Here is a 17,902-nt window from a genome sequence, read left to right as displayed (position 1 = left end):
ATTACTTGAATCACACAACTCCTTGAATGAAGTAACCCTTCACCTTCAGATATTCCTTCCAGATTATCACTGCAGAGGGAAAAGCGCAAGGTTTTATCAGGTTTACCGTGGAGTTTGTTTTCATCGACAGGGACATCTCCTTGTCCTCCATCTGAAAGCTGCATGTTTAGGACCTGAAAAATAAAATGCCATTAGTTTATCACAACTGAGAGATTACTGATAAGAAAACAAACCATGGCAAATGCATATTTAAGTTCATCTTAATATTAAATTATCATTTTTAACTGAAAACCCATTTATAGGGCTCCAATCAAGTTTTTAAGTATCCCTGGGATAAAAGTGTACCAGTTAGAAGAACTGAACCTATGTCTTTCCATCACCCTACCAGTTTCAGCAACTGAACAGGCAATTGGACATTGATGAGCAATGATTAGGATTGCAGGAGTCGGATGCTTCAGACTCAGCAGTCTGGTCCTCCCAGTTCTGCCATGGGCCAACTATGTAAACTTGGATAAGTTTTTTAAGCTCTCTGAGCCTCATCTTCTTCATCTATAAAATGGTGATAGTAACAGTATATATGCCATGGAGTTGTTGAGGATTAAATAAAAAGATGCACATTATGTGCATTTGGCACAGTAAAGTGACCTATTAATTTTGTGTGCATTTTTCTAAAAGTTAATAAACTAATTAATAGGAAAAAAACATGTAAACAAATTATTCTGTAGGCACCAGAATTAATCAGCCTAGTTAGAACCTCCACTTGATCACCATACACACAGCCACAAAGTCCATACCAGAAGCCGAAGTATGACTTCTATGCCACATCTAGCTTAGAGCGGATTGCCTTTTTACAGAGCTTTCTATCTGTTAGATGATTTCCAAATAACAATTACTTCTCACTCCCCACAAACCTCATAACTCAGCTCTGTATGTGTATCTCCAACTTAATGAAGAACTGAGTGCTTTGCTGGATGTCACAGCATGTATTAAGCACACCTGGAACTTGAACTCACAGCCACTGGGTTCCTAGGCTGCTGCTGGAATGTGAAGAACAGTGTCCTCAATTAAAAGGAAAAAACAACACAAAGCCAAAAAAAACCAAAAACAAACCCTTAAGGTGCTGTTTTGACTCCGCATTTAAGTAAGTAAATTAAAGGTTTTCTAATGGCTCTATATATTTACTCATGTGATGCTTTTAAAAGGTCATTTTAAAATAGAATCTTTTCCCTATTTGCTTGAAATTAAATGCAGACATAAAGATTTTACATTTTGTATTTTTAAGATAACTTGAACCTTCACACTCATCAGAGTGAGCAATGTGCAATGAATCTTCAGGAAAAATCCATCTAAAGGCCTCAAGAGTGGTATGAATTAACGAAAACAAAAAGGATCATACCACAGTCTAGATATTTCCCTGCACAGGAATGCTGGCGGCTGTCTTCAAGGCTGCCACTGGGGTGGGGGTCGGGGGACGGTAACAGGGGGAGTAAAATGCCACAGACTCTCTTACTGAAACACAGCAGTTCTTTTCCTCATTAAGCAGTCTCCTGGTTGCCACAAGTTTATTACATTCTAGAGTTCCTAAAAAGCTGATTCTGACAGTTTTTGCCAGCTTATTCACTTTGAATGTGTGTGGGGGGACAGGGTTGTGGATTTTGATGGTCCTCTTTCCTACAAGTCACGCCGCTTAATCAATCACCATCATCACTGTATCAACCACTATAACTGGTCCCTTCTTCCCAGGCCAGGAATAGGCTTTGTTGAATAATAAGCAGGCACTGCTGAAGGTAAGAAAATGCTTCTTTCTCAAGAGGTCACAATCTATGAGAAGAGGCTCCTATGTTTAGAGTCAAAACTTCTTTCCTCTTGCTTCTGTCCCAAGCTCTTCTGTTTACAAATATCTTAAAACTGATTCTCATATCCCCAACCCCATTTCCTTAAAATATTTTACTTAGTTTTCCTTTCAATTATCTCTTCCATTTCTTCCCAACCAGCCAAAGAACAGAAATTATTTCTAAATACTGTTTGGCTCTTTAAAGCAGGAATACCACTACTATATCATTAAAAAGAAAAGAAACATAAAATATTTCCTACAGGTCACTGTAGAAGTCTCCTCAATTTCCATAACACAACTTCCTGGCTTCCTGCCTCTTCTACTACTATTAGGAAAACTCCTTTTGGTATGGATCTGGTTACCAACTACAGTGCCACAGGTTTATTAATGTGAAGGACCTCCAGAACTGTTCATAGGGAGTTGAGCATTTGATGGGGTATCATGGCAGACCCACTGAAGATAATGAAAAATATTTGGTAAATGTATACTGATTTATAGAAGCAAGTGACCTTTACTGAGAAGAAAAGAATCTGAAGTTCTTAACAGTAATAGCGACAAGTTAAGTGTAACAATACAGTCATACCTCATTTTCTGACATCATCCCTGGAGTAAGCTGGGGACCTGTTCCTAAGGAAATGACCAACACCTCTTCTGGCTGCACTTCCTGGATGGTTTCTTGAGCTGATCCTTCATGGTCCATATGTAAGTCCATTAGAACATTGGTGCGGCTTCTGCTCCGAGTTGCTAATAAAAAAATTTCAAGTAAGATAATTTACAGAAAAAGACAAAATGAAGAAAATGGCACATTAATACAAAAATATATTTTCTATTAATGTAGAACATTTGCACATGCACAAAAAAAGAGTGGTGAGAATATGAATTAAAAAAGAAAAAACAACGCATATTTCCCAGCTACTCTACTAATGACTAATACAAATTCTCCTTCAAAACTGATCAACAGAAACAATGAACCATGTTCACCTGGCAGGGAGTGACACACAGTTTTCACCTGCAGAACAGCAAACACGTCCCAATCAATTTAAGACTTGGGAGTGACAAGAAAAGCATTACTTTATTCCTTATCTTTTCAAGGTATAATATCTTCAACTATTTCTCCTACAAAATGATTTAACTGCCACAGGTCTCCCATACTAATAACTAAACTTAAAAGCATTAGAAAATTTCATATAGAAATCTGATAGCCATAAAAAGTTATACACGTTGGCAACTGCTGACAAAACCAGAATCAGTTTTTGAAAACACAGTTTTTCCTGAAATGTATTAACCTCTTCCTAAAGATGCAGAAGAGTTCTCTTTGTTTGAATATAAGTTTCCTTTCTGCTTTATGGGAACATTCTAAATTAATGAAGGATCTAATTACTTGGGGGTGTTTTTCCCCTACTTATAAGTAAATAAGTAATACCTTTTTCTAAAGTAATCCATCCTATAGATCTTACAAGAACTTTTGTTTTTGGTGGGTTTTTGTGTTTGTTTGTCTGTTTTGTTTTTTGGCTGCACTGAGCGGCCTGTGGGATCTTAGTTCCCCAACAAGGATCGAACCCGGGCCCTCGGTAGTGAAAGCACGGAGTCCCAACCACTGGACGGCCAGGGAATTCCCTTACAAGAACTTTTGGAAACTGAAAGATTTAGATAGCTTGTGACAATTTCTCTATGAACTTTAGTCCTCTGTGATAAGTGTCAGGTTTTTGTCAGAGGACAATAAGATTCAATACATCCAGAATACTAAATAGATACTCTTTCAGGGCAAATAAAAGTGCAGACATGAAGCACAAACACTCAATTATAATAAAAGTCTTTCAACTTCAGTTTCGGTGAAAGCTGACCTACTTGAAGACAGAACTATAAACAATCATGTTCTCTCCACAATGCTGTAGATCAGTTCATCAATCACTCTTACTTTCAAAACTCAAGGCACACATCAACTTCCAAAAGTCTAAAACAGGTTCACTTACACCTTTCTTTGCTGACCCTCACTGTCTTCTCTTGAATTGTAAACTTAACTTCAACTTCATGAACAACTACGTGAATCTTAAGGAACAAACTTTATAATTTATAAAAATGCAAGTAATCAAAATTCATGTACCAATTTACATAAAGCAAAAGCAACATGCACATGGAGCAAAATTTCATAAACTAATTCTTAAATAGAAGTTACATAAGAAAAGGAACAGCCTATTACCCACCAAAAGGGGTTACTAGAGTAATATGAGCAGTAAGATTGGTGGCTAAGGAACCCCAGGCAGTTATGGCTGCGAACTGTTGTCCTGGGTTGCGAAAGCATTAAACAGAAAGAAAATCAACCCTCTGAATAATGGACACATTTTTAAAAATATGAAATAAGTTCAATGACCAGGTCACATGACTATACAAAATAATACTGGGCAAACATCTGAAATTTACTTTCCATTATACTCTTATTTAATGAATGACACTCTGGATGAAAAGAAACAAAAGAACACGAGTGAATCATGGAAAAAAAAAATCTCTGGTTTTTCCAAAAGTCATTTATTTCTTCATGTTAAAAAAGTGCTAATAGCCTATAATATTAAAAATCATTGAATGTCAAGTTTCTTTTTTTTTTTCTACTTTTAATTCTGAAAATTGACGTTTTGAGATGATGAAAGCCAAAGACTTGAAGAATATGATGCCACATTCCTGTTGATAATATTATTCCATATTATGTTAAAAGTAAGGTAGATTAATTTTAAGAAACTGACAATTCTTAACAAATCAGCTCCTGGGAGTTTAAAAATGAAATCCCATTCTTCAGGATGTATAAAATATAATAACTATTCATGCCCACTAACTGCTGCTGAGCTCCTCATGACCGTTAAAAAGTTGGCACTAAAATACTCTGCTCCCTTGGTCTAAACACTCTCTCTGTGTCTTGTTTACTTTGTCTAACTTCCATTCATCCTCCAAGAGAAAGCGCAGCCTTCACCTGCTCCCGGATCTTCTCCTGACAGCATCACCACACCGCTGAGTTAGGTGTCCCCATAACCCTCTATGCTTATCTCCATCAGACACTCAGTACACTGAAGGGTACTGGTCTCTTCTCATTCTCCCCAACTGGACTATCAGCAACTAACCTAAGTGTAAGGGCATGACTTAAGGGTCTTTGTATCACCAGTGTTGAACACAGTGCCCCGCCTGCAGGACAGTGATCAGACCACTTTTTGTGTCGATTTTCTGCATGAATTAAATGTGAAAGAACATTTAGAAAATGCTTACCCTGTGCCTGGTACATAGTATACATATGCTTAATTTGTTTGTGGATTTATATAGATATTATTACAGATTATATAGATTTATTATGGATAAATGTTTACTAAGGAAATAAGGCTTAATTAAACCTATTTCTTAAAATTGACAAAACAGAAGTTTTGCCTTATTTTATAAAATAACAAAGATCTTAACTCAGTCAATAAAAGACTGGCTATTAATAATAATGAAAAGGGGCTTCCCTGGTGGCGCAGTGGTTGAGAATCTGCCTGCCAATGCAGGGGACATGGGTTCGAGCCCTGGTCTGGGAAGATCCCACATGCCGTAGAGCCACTGGGCCCGTGAGCCACAATTACTGAGCCTGCGCGTCTGGAGCCTGTGCTCCGCAACAAGAGAGGCCGCGAGAGTGAGAGGCCTGCGCACCGCGATGAAGGGTGACCCCCACTTGCCGCAACTGGAGAAAGCCCTCGCACAGAAACGAAGACCCAACACAGCCATAAATAAATAAATAAATATATAAATATATAAATAATAATAATGAAAAAATAATAACTATATATTTTCAACTTTACTGATAGAAATTTCTAAAATAATTTTATTATATTATTTAGAACTCTGTGGAAAGAACAGGGCTACATAATTCAAATGATGACTTACAGTAAACAAAGTATATTGTAAGTGGCATGATTCCAACTAATTATGACAAGTATGTCTAGATAAAGCTAAAGCCTGGGCTTCCCTGGTGGCGCAGTGGTTAAGAATCACCTGCCAATGCAGGGGACACGGGTTCGATCCCTGGTCCAGGAAGATCCCACATGCCGTGGAGTAACTAAGCTCATGCGCCACAACTACTGAGCCTGCGCTCTAGAGCCCGCGAGCCACAACTATTGAGCCTGCATACCACAACTACTGAAGCCCACGCACCTAGAGCCCGTGCTCCACAACAAGAGAAGCCACCGCATTGAAGAGTAGCCCCCACTCGCCGCAACTAGAGAAAGCCCTCACGCAGCAACAAAGACCCAAGGCAGCCAAAAAAAAATTGAATTACCACCAGTAAAAATGAAGAGAAGAACTTCTCCAAATTATTTAAAACTATATTCCCAAATGCTAAGCAATAACAAAGGCTAAGAAAGAAATATTAAATTTAAAGGAAAGCCTCAATATGAGAAATTCTCTTTACCTATAGGCAATCGATTCTTTTTATTTGCTGGAGTGGTTGCTGGAGACAGCTGAGGAGTACTGTAGGGAGTCATTTCCAAACTGCTGCTTTTTCCTGGCTTTGCCTGGGGTAGGTTTGCCAATAAATTGTCAAGAGCCATTCTATCTTCTCTCAGTTGATCTCCAGACATCACACTCTTCATAAAATTCACCTGGCAAAAGTAAAAGGACATGTAGCTTATGAAATCAATTTTTCAAACACAATATATATTTCTCACACAATGTACTCATCTATGACTCTGCCCATGTTCAGATAAATGACTTTTGAGAAAGTCCTATTAAAGAATGAAGCCATTACCACAGTAATAAGCTGACTGTAGGTTATATAAACTACAGTTCTGCTCAACCCTTCCAGAAGATTAACGGAGGACATTGGCGGGGTCTCCACTGCACGGCCTCCAATCACCACATCAAGGAAAGCAGCAACACAGCTCTGTTCAAACAGGAGAAAAAAATCACAGTGAAATACTTCCCCTTTAAAGTAAGGGAACAGGGACTTCCCTGGTGGCGCAGTGGTTAAGAATCCACCTGCCCTGGTGGCACAGTGGTTAAGAATCCACCTGCCAATGCAGGGGACATGGGTTCGAGCCCTGGTCCGAGAAGATCCCACATGCCGTGGAGCAACTAAGCCCGTGCACCACAACTACTGAGCCTCCGCTCTAGAGTCCGCAAGCCACAACTACTGAGCCCACGCGCCACAACTACTGAAGCCCATGTGCCTAGAGCCCATGCTCCGCAACAAGAGAAGCCACCACAATGAGAAGCCCGCGCACCGCAATGAAGAGTAGCCCCCGCTCGCCGCAACTAGAGAAAGCCTGCGTGCAGCAACCAAGACCCAATGCAGCCAAAAATAAATAAATAAATAAATAAATAAATTTATTAAAAATAAATAAAGGGAACAAAATTTCTGATTGAGGTGGACAAGCATGTAGAAAGTTTTTCTTCTTGAAAATTATATTAAACCTAACATTTAAAAAAATTAAACTCTCTATGAACTGATATAAAATAATCTCCAAGATATTCTGGTATATGAAACAAACATGAGGCAGACAGTGCACACAGTCCTACCATTCGCAATTAGGAAAATATATTAGGAATTTGCTTGTATACATACAGACATCTTGAAGGACACACAAAAGATTGATAACATGAAGAACACTTAGGGAGGAAATGAAGGTTAGAGATCAGAGGTGGAAGGGAAACTTCACTATCTAACCTTTGAATTTTACATTGAATGTACAGCCTACTCAAAGTATGATAAATTAAATTTTTTTTATTTTTTAAAATATTTATTTATTTATTTATTTGGCTGTGCTGGGTCTTTAGTTGCAGCACACGGAATCTTCACTGTGGCGTGTGGGATCTTTTAGCTGCAGCACGTGACATCTTTAGTTGTGGCATGCAGCATCTAGTTCCCCCACCAGGGATCGAACCCACGCCCTCTGCATTGGGAGCGTGGAGTCTTAACCACCGACCACCAGGGAAGTCCCTTAAATTTTTATTTAGTTATACCAACTGAACAATGCTATGTTAACTTATGAAATACACTTAAAATTATACATTTATTGCTGATTCATATATTCACAGACTTGATTTAGTGACAATTTTTTTAAATCAAACGTTTTTGGTTTTTTTTTAATTTTATTTATTTTTTGGCTACGTTGGGTCTTTGTTGCTGCACGCAGGCTTTCTCTAGTTGTGGTGAGCGGGGGCTACTCTTCATTGCAGTGCACGGGCTTCTCATTGCGGTGGCTTCCCCTGTTGTGGAGCATAGGCTCCAGGCGCGCGGGCTTCAGTAGTTGTGGCACATGGGCTCTAGAGCGCAGGCTCAGTAGTTGTGGTGCATGGGCTTAGTTGCTCCGCAGCATGTGGGATCTTCTCGGACCAGGGCTCGAACCCATGTCCCCTGTATTGGCAGGTGGATTCTTAACCACTGCACCACCAGGGAAGGCCCTAAATCAAACTTTTAAAAATAATCTTAATAGCTCTTTGGCTCTCATTACAATGGCATCTCCTCAACATTTCTATAAGTGAGAATTAGTAATCTTTTTTTTTTAATTGAAGTATAATTGGTGTTTATATATATATTTTTTGAGAATTAGTAATCTTTGATGACACCTTCCTTTATTTTCTTAATTAATTTTTATTGGAGTATAGTTGCTTTACAATGCTTTGTTAGCTTCTGCTGTACAGCAAAGTGAATCTGCTATACAGATGACATCTTCCTTTAAATGCTGCTGATCCAACACTGTATCCTCTATAGCCAAACCAAGGGTAATTGAAAAGAGTATTTAATTTACACATCACCTAGGGACAAGATTTAATAAGGAGAATAGTTAGGTTCACTAATACTTTAGCAGAACTTTCTATCAACAGTACTTCACACGACATAGTATTCACTCTTACTTTGTCAAATTTTCCAAGGCTGCTCTTTGTCCGGGGATCTCCCTCTTCGGAGCCAGTCATTGCTAACTGCTGCAAAAGGCGGCCAACCTGCAACCCAGAGCAGAGGTGGGAAGACATAGGCTGTAGACACTTACACAGTCCTCACTGTGAAAGCACTTCCATTCCATTCTATAAATCTATTTCATAGGAATATTAACACACTAAAGGGATAACTAATAAGAACCTGCTGTATAAACAAAATAAATAAAATAAAATTCAAAAAAAAAAAAAAAGAATATTCACACCACCTGACCAGGCATACAAAATAGGATACCAAATAAAATGTGCATCTTGTCTATGTCAGCTTTTACTATATTTTATTACATTTAGATTGAGTTATAAAGAATAAGTAGGAAATTTTGCTTTGTCTTTAATGCACATTACTACAACATTAGGAAATGAAGGTACACACCTTTGTTTCTGCTGCTGTACTTTTCATGTGTTTAGAAATTTAATTAATTTGTAAAAGCTGACTCAAACTATCTCAAGTTATTATTAAGTACTTTTCCCTATAGTTCATAAAGTACTCAAGGTAAATTTTTTTTCTATACTTAAAAGCAAAGAATTCCTTCAGAACATAAGCTGTTTTGAAAGTAAATATTAATTCACAGAGCCAGTTCTTTACTGCCAAAAGTGAACTGTTACTCCACTCTCTCTAAAGACACTTTGCTGAAACTTATTATCATACAGCATCATCTTCATACCTAGGACAATCCCGCCTTTTACTCATTTTGAAAAGATGTGATTCAACCTCCAATGGAATGACAAAAATAAAACTATAACAACATTATCATAAGAATAAATTTAGTGTTTCAGAGATGATAAAAAATTTTTATTTCAGGGATGCCTATATAGTTAATTTCTAAACACCCCAATATGATAGAACTGATCATGAAAAAAAAGCTTATCATTAAAAAAAAAATCATCCAAAGACAAGACATATTCTATTCCAAATAAACTCTGTCTCTTCCTCACAGTATTTCTGGGGATAAGATATAATTAAAAGAATCCCTTAAGAAATAATAACACGATTTCAGTAGTTCAGATGATTAGGGAAAAAAGCACTAACATAGATCCAAAAATCCTCTTTCTGAAACTTTTAGGTCCAGAGGAGTTTCAGATTTCAAAATTTGGAGATTTTAGAAAGGTTGGTTACTGCATACATGTAACATGTCCAGTATTTAGGCTGGCTTCCTATAATCAGATACATTGACATTCCTGCAGCAAAACATGAATACTCATGAACATGAAATGGAATAACTAACAATTATAAATAGCCTCATGTTAGTTCAGGTTAGGTTTTGTTACCAAATGAAGTATAAAAGACACTCAATTTTCAGTCATTCTGGATTTTGAAATCATGGGAAAGGGGTAAGGGCTTGTTCTAGAAAATTAAATTCAACTATACATTCAAGTGTATGAGGACTCCATTTAAAAACCAACACAATGTAAGAAGCAAATATTTAGGACAGTTTGGGGAAAAGGAATGGTAAGAATATATGAATAATGTCATCATATTTTCTGTTCGCACTCCCACTGCCCCATCAACTGACTCTAAGCTGAATGCCTAGCAAAAGCATACCTGCATCAGATTAAATCTTGCCACCTCGTTAATAGGAGCATCAGAAATTATTCCATACTGCTCTGGATTGACAACCGCAGGACAAATGAAGCAGGCCAACAGGAGGTCAGTACACATTGCTCTGACCTCCCCAACTTCCAGTCTATCTACACAGGAGAGAGTTTTGTACATCTGTGACACAATCCATCTCAAACTATGTGGAAAGCAGTATGTGTTCTGTTTGAGATAACCAATAAATTTGTTCACCAAAGCCACTAGTTTGGCCTCGTTGGAATCCACCATCTCTTGAACCTTCTGCCTGAATCTATCTGAGCCTTTCTCTCCAAAGAGTTTTTCCTGTTGAGATGGGGAGAACCTCTCAATTAGCTTGTTTGGATCTGTTTCCAGGTGATCCTCATCTTCAACAAGCAGCTGCATGATTGGCTCATGTAAAGTTGCTGTGAGGAAAAGTTTGGCAGAAAACAGTCCTTCAGAAAAAAGTTTAAATAAGATGCTGAAGGCACAAGTTCCTCTCCTCAAAAGTCGCCTGGGGTTGTCACTTTCTTTAAGTTCAAATTCAATCAAGTATCTCAACACCTGAAGGAGGTAGCTTTCATCTTCTTGCATAATGCAGTTGCCATAGAGAGAGGTAAAAACTGTGTAAATAACACTTTGTGTGTTCTCCTGATTAAGTTTCTCTCCAGCAACCAAAGAGGAGGCAATAAGGCGAGGATTTTCCCTTAATCGACTTAAGAATTCTCCATAAGCAGTCTCCTGAAATCCCAACTGCTTATACCCATCAACAAACTGTGTATCTTCCAAAATCTTGGCATGTTGGCAACATTCAGCAGGGGAAGCTTCAGCACTAAAAAACAAGCAAACAAGCAAAATAATAAAATTAACAACAATAATAATATACCATACTAAAACATGGAAATGTGAGTTGATGATGGTCATGGCAATGAGATCACTCAGAATTGCTAAAATCTTTTAGACCACCAGCATCTAAATGTGTAAAGAAAGTCAAAACCAAAAAGTAGGACAAATTCTTCATATTAAGTCAGGTTCAATGAAGAGTACTGAGAAATAACCATTATTCTGACTTCTATCATTGAAGATCAGTCCTGCCTCTTTTTGAACTTCATATACATGGACTCATACAGTATGTACTCTTCTATGTCTGGCTTCTTTTCTCGACAGTATACCACAGCACCACTATTTCTAGACTTAAAAACTGCTTCTTGGAACAACAGAACAATAAGGTATTAACACAGTGAAAAATGAGGTTTCTAAAACTGAAAAGTAGATATACAATAGCAAAACATGAAAATGTATATATTAAATAATATTAGGAGAAAAGCAGAACACAAGATAATTTACTCTCTACAATAATAAAATGTTATATAGTGCCAAGATACAAAATTAACTGGTATGGTATAAAATATTAATGCTTAAGTTATAATTCTCTACAACTGTGCTTAGGTTAATAGGTTAATTAAGCAAAATAAGCAAAGACTCACCATTGAGATGCTGATTTAAAATATCTTAAACCATGCACTTTGTTGGAAATAGATTTGTTTATTTGCAGTTAGCAGTTATTAACTGCTATAAGCAGAATTATAGTGGTTCATAACATTTAAGACCTCAAAACCTTCTCTTTACCTGGTTATAATAAGCCGATCCAAATTAATTCTCTGTTGCTTAGCGATCCATGCTGTACGATACAACTTTTCAGCTGTCTTAAGTACATCTGCATTGAGCCTCTGAATGAGCTGTTTCTCAGAGTTTACATATAAGCGTTCCTGCTTGAGGTGATGGGCCAAAGTATGAATATCTAGCTTCACCATCTTCAAATGTGGAGAAGGTACAAAGGCTGATCACTAGAGTAAAAAGAAAAAATTTTTATGTCACTTAAATTGTTTTCCAAAAATCAAAGGGAGTAGGAGAACACATTAAATATTAGGCTACATTTAGTATCATGGTTAGCTCTAGTTTTAAAATAATCTATCTATATATATATTTTACAACAGAAGCATTACAGGTTCAGTACAGAAAAACTGATAAATACAGATAAGCAAAAAAAAAAAAAAAGAAGAAGAAAAAGAGAAAAGCTCTTAATAAGGCCAGTGCTCAGAGGCAGCCACTGTAAATACCTTGCATGTATCCTTCAAGTCCGGTGTCTACAAAAACAGAAACATAGATCAATGGAACAAGATAGAAAGCCCGAAGATAAACCCACGTACCTATGGTCAACTAATCTATGACAAAGGAGGCAAAGATATATAATGGAGAAAAGACAGTCTCTTCAATAAGTGGTGCTGGGAAAACTGGACAGCTACGTGTAAAAGAATGAAATTATAACACTCCCTAACACCATACACAAAAATAAACTCAAAATGGATTAGAGACCTAAATGTAAGACCAGACATTATAAAACTCTTAGAGGAAAACATAGGAAGAACACTCTTTGACATAAATCACAGCAAGACCTTTTTTGATCCACCTGCTAGAGTAATGGAAATAAAAACAAAAATAAACAAATGGGACTTAATGAAACTTCAAAGCTTTTGCACAGCAAAGGAAACCATAAACAAGACGGAAAAGACAACCCTCAGAATGGGAGAAAATATTTGCAAACGAATCAACGGACAAAGGATTAATCTCCAAAATATATAAAGAGCTCATGCAGCTCAATATTAAAGAAACAAACAACCCAATCAAAAAATGGGCAGAAGACCTAAATAGACATTTCTCCAAAGAAGACATACAGATAGCCAAGAAGCACATGAAAAGCTGCTCAACATCACTAATTATTAGAGAAATGCAAATCAAAACTACAATGAGGTATCACCTCACACCAGTTAGAATGGGCATCATCAGAAAATCTACAAACAACAAATGCTGGAGTGGGTGTGGAGAAAAGGGAACCCTCTTGCACTGTTGGTGGGAATGTAAATTGATACAGCCACTGTGGAGAACAGTATGGAGGTTCCTTAAAAAACTACAAATAGAATTACCATGTGACCCAGCAATCCCACTACTGGGCATATACCCAGAGAAAACCATAATTCAAAAAGACACATGCACCACAATGTTCACTGCAGCACTATTTACAATAGCCAGGTCATGGAAGCAACCTAAATGCCCATCGACAGACGAATGGATAAAGAAGATGTGGTACATATATACAATGGAATATTACTCAGCCATAAAAAGGAACAAAATTGAGTCATTTGTTGAGACGTGGACGGATCTAAAGACTGTCATACAGAGTGAAGTAAGTCAGAAAGAGAAAAACAAATATCGTTTATTAACGCATGTATGTGGAACCTAGAAAAATGGTACAGATGAACCAGTTTGCAGGGCAGTAGTTGAGACACAGATGTAGACAACAAATGTGTGGACACCAAGGGGGGAAAACCATGGTGGGGTGGGGATGGTGGTGTGCTGAATTGGGCGATTGGGATTGACATGTATACACTGATGTGTATGAAATTGATGACTAATAAGAACCTGCAGTATAAAAAAAAAATCAAACAAACAAAAAAACAACTAATACTAAACTTGCTTTGGGTTATTTGTATGGAAATATGTTAATATAAATGTTTCAGACATTACATGAAATTTCTAAAAATCTTATATGTTCTGGTATAATGTTATAAGTCATAATTCTAGTTATTACTTTAAAATGTATATCTCAGAAATAACTAAATTTCCTTGTCAATTACAAAAAAAAAAAAAAAAAAAGTCCCGTGTCTATTTATCAACACTGGACTTTCCTTGCCTGCTCTCTTTCACACTGCAATCAATCAACATAGCCTGTTGACTCTTTCTTCAAAACACATCTCACCACCTCCATCATCATCTCTCACCCAAAGGTCTCTAACCACTACTTCCTAACTGAACTCCTGCTTCATTTCTTGTACTACTGGAGTCTCTACATAGCATAGAACATCCTTTAAATTTAAGTCAGACCACTTTATTCCCCCACTAGAAGCTGTCCAAAGGCTTATTTTACACTTAGAATGAAATCTGAAAGTCCCACATGATTTAACCCTGCTATTCCTCCAACCTCATCTCCTGCCATTCTAACTCCTGCTCACACAGCTCCAGAAACGCTGGCCTCCTCTTGAACAGATCAAGCATGCCCCTTCCTCAAAGCCTCTGCATTTGCTGAACCCTCTCTCCGGAAGGCTATTCCTCCAGATGCCTATGCAAGGCTGGTGCCTTTACTTCATTCAGGTCTCTGCTCAAATGTCTATTCAGAAAGGCTTTCTGAGACAAATCATTCTAAAACAGAAAACATCACTTCCTATTCCCTCTTCTGGCCTTTTTTTTTTTTTTTTTAAAGCACTTGCCCCAACCCAGCATGCGTTGTTGTTACATGCATGTTCATCATGCTTAGAGTATGGCTCCCCCACTGAAAGGCAAGGGCTGCCAAGGCCAAGATTTGTCTGTTTTGTCGACTTACTGCTTTAATTTCAGGGCTGAGGAGAGGGCTTGGTTCAGAGCAGGAGTTGAATAAGTATTTGCCAAAGGAATGAATGAAATCACACAATTCTTTATCTAGTAGCTAAACAAACTGATAAAAATAGCACACATATTTTAAAGCATTATTATTTAAGCTATACCCTTGAAGCTAGAATGCCTGCCAGACCCACGAACATTTTATCTCAGCAACAGAAGCTCTTGTGGGCCAAATAGCAGAATACAACATTGTGCCGAGGCAGCAGTCATTAAGTTAGAAAAATACTTCTCATTAAGAATTAAACATTAGGGGGCTTCCCTGGTGGCGCAGTGGTTGGGAGTCTGCCTGCCGATGCAGGGGACACAGGTTCGAGCCCTGACCTGGGAGGATCCCACATGCCGCGGAGCGACAAAGCCCGTGTGCCACAATTACTGAGCCTGCGTGTCTGAAGCCTGTGCTCCGCAACAAGAGAGGCCGCGATAATGAGAGGCCCGAGCACCGCGATGAGAAGTGGCCCCCACTTGCCGCGGCTGGGGGGGGGGCCCTCGCACGGAGACGAAGACCCAACACAGCCATAAATAATAAATAAATAAATTTAAAAAAAAAAAAAAAAAAAAAAAGAATTAAACATTAGGGGTGGGGAAGGAAAGGACTGGGAGTTTGGGATTAGCAGATGCAAACTATTACGTATAGGATGGATAAACAAGGTCCTACTGTATAGCACAGGGAACTATATTCAATATCCTGTGATAAACCATAATGGAAAAGAATATGAAAAAGGATACATGTATGTATAACTGAGTCACTTTGCTGTACAGCAGAAATTAAACACAACATTGTAAATCAACTATACTTCAATAAAAATTTTTTAAAAAGAATTAAACATGATTATATACTTAAAAGCTGCTATGAGAGTAAAGCTTTAAATGTTCTCACCATAGTAACAAGAAAATGGTAATTACATGAGGTGAAGGATGTGTTAACTAACCTTACTGTGGTAAACATTTTGCAATGTATATGTACCAAATCATCATTATATGACAAACTTACACAATGTTATATGTCAATTATAGTTCAATAAAGCTAGAAAAAAGAAAGTTGTCCCAGCCAATCAGATTCATAATGGATTTATTTGGAATTGATAAAATACAATTTGTAGTGAATTCAGATTCTGAAAGAGGTGACAACCTAGCTCACAGAACTCTCAATATGTTTACAGATCCAATGAAAATATGTTCATATATATGAAATAAATATTTTTGGTGCTAAGACTAAAAAAAAGAGTTAAACATTATGGTAGCAGATGGAAATATATTTAAAGCCACCTTATTTAAAGAAATAGATTCAACAATTTTTAATTAAGTTTGATTTCAGAAATTAAAATTTTTTCTTTTATTTTAATGAACTACTGATGACTAGAAAAGTCTCAGATATTATCATCTAACTTGAATTTAACTGCTTTAAAAACTTTCTTGTACCTTATCAATTCCCTAGCAAACTATACAAAGCTATTATTCCAAGTCTCCTGTATTAAAACCCTCAGAGTGCTTTCCTCTCAAAAGGTTTAAATATGTCTACTTCACCAAGATGATTCACTATTAACTCACAAAAGCATCTGGGTACATTCAAAAAAATTGGTGCCATACATACATATATAATCTTATTAACTCAGCCTAAAGAAAACACGTATGACTTTGCAGACTTCCATGAGGGAATTCTAACACCCTCTAGGGGGCTCTAAATCCACAGACTAAGAACAGAATCACTGAACAAATGGCTGTAACTATGAGAAACATTACAGTTAATGAAAATAGTACTGAAATGGGCTCTTAAAGATCTGTATGCTTTGGGGACTTCCCTGGTGGTCCAGGGCAGGGGGTGCAGGTTCGATCCCTGGTCAGGGAGCTAAGATCCCACATGCCTCACAGCCAAAACCCCAAAACATAAAACAGAAGTAATACTGTAACAAATTCAATAAAGACTTTAAAAATGGTCCACATCAAAAAATCTTTAAAAAAAAGATCTGTATGCTTCATTAATTAGTTCTGTTACCTTGGGTATATAATGCATATTCTCTGAACCTCAGGGGTTTTTTCATCCATAAAATGTGGACACAGTATCTACATTTATTTTGTGCCTGGCATGAGAAACATATTAGGTACTAGGGATACAAAAAAAGGATAAAATCTAGTATGTGCCCTCAAGGACTTCCTAATCCAATAGAACAAGGCAGACACGCAAGCAGATGGCTGCCCCAAAATGTTATGGGTATAATACTATGGCTGAATGAAGGCTGTACAATGTAGAGTACAGACAAAAGAGAAGGAATGACTGAGGAGTTAGGTACCTGTGCCTAGTCTTAAAAGACAAGTATGGGGGGTGGGGGATAAGTATTTGCCAGACATAAAGAGGATAATGGGTAGGGGTAGACTTCCAGATACAGGCAGCCAATCAAGCAAAGGCACAGAAGTGTGTGACACAGTATATTCAGAGAACTACACATGGCTTGCTACAGTCTGGGGGCACGTGTTGTGTGTGTTAAGAGTGAGGCTGGGGGTAGGGGAGGAAATGTATAATGAGATAAGGCCACAGAGACCGAAGGTACACAGAAGCCAGTGTTAAGAAACTGGGACTGGACTTTGCTAATGGCACAGCAGTTAAGAATCCACCTGCCAATGCAGGGGTCACGGGTTCGATCCCTGGTCCGGGAAGATCCCACGTGCCGTGGAGCAACTAAGCCCGTGCTCCACAACTACTGAGCCTGCGCTCTAGAGCCCATGCTCTGCAACAAGCCACCGCAATGAGAAACCTGCGCACAACAAAGAGTAGCCCCCGCTCGCTGCAACTAGAGAAAGCCCACGCGCAGCAACGAAGACACAACACAGCCAAAAATAAATAAATTAATTAATTTAAAAAAAATAAATGAAACTGGGACTTTGCACTGTAGGAGATGGGAAAAGAGTTTAAACGGATTAACATAAATTTACATTTGAGAACATAAACTTTGGCAGGAAGGAAAAAGATGAGGTGGTTTGGATGGAACTAGATTTAGAAAGACTAAGAAATTGTTGATAGGCAAGACCACTGGCATTTTTCACAGAACTAGAACAAAAAATTCACAATTTGTATGGAA

At 37.8% G+C, this 17,902-nt stretch overlaps 1 protein-coding gene across 7 annotated transcripts in view; it reads right to left on the bottom strand.

Annotated features, from left to right (window-relative positions):
* The window catches only part of GAPVD1 (GTPase activating protein and VPS9 domains 1), a 72,724-nt gene that overhangs the window by 34,518 nt on the left and 20,304 nt on the right, over positions 1–17,902 (bottom strand). For 4 of the 7 annotated variants that reach the window (XM_059925609.1, XM_059925611.1, XM_059925613.1 and 1 more), the window contains exons 2-8: positions 11,964–12,181; positions 10,323–11,166; positions 8,702–8,788; positions 6,594–6,728; positions 6,258–6,447; positions 2,418–2,578; positions 44–173 (exon numbers count right to left, since the gene is read on the bottom strand). In XM_059925609.1, the coding sequence (XP_059781592.1) occupies positions 44–173; positions 2,418–2,578; positions 6,258–6,447; positions 6,594–6,728; positions 8,702–8,788; positions 10,323–11,166; positions 11,964–12,148 (1,732 nt within the window). In that variant the 5' untranslated portion in view covers positions 12,149–12,181. Of the gene's footprint in view, positions 1–43; positions 174–2,417; positions 2,579–6,257; positions 6,448–6,593; positions 6,729–8,701; positions 8,789–10,322; positions 11,167–11,963; positions 12,182–12,454; positions 12,488–17,902 lie in introns of those variants that run through there. The other 3 variants (XM_059925612.1, XM_059925614.1, XM_059925610.1) reach the window with 2 other exon arrangements.

This window comes from Balaenoptera ricei, chromosome 6 (assembly GCF_028023285.1).
Source record: "Balaenoptera ricei isolate mBalRic1 chromosome 6, mBalRic1.hap2, whole genome shotgun sequence".
NCBI lineage: Eukaryota > Metazoa > Chordata > Mammalia > Artiodactyla > Balaenopteridae > Balaenoptera > Balaenoptera ricei.
This window is presented reverse-complemented; position numbering and strand designations above follow the sequence as displayed.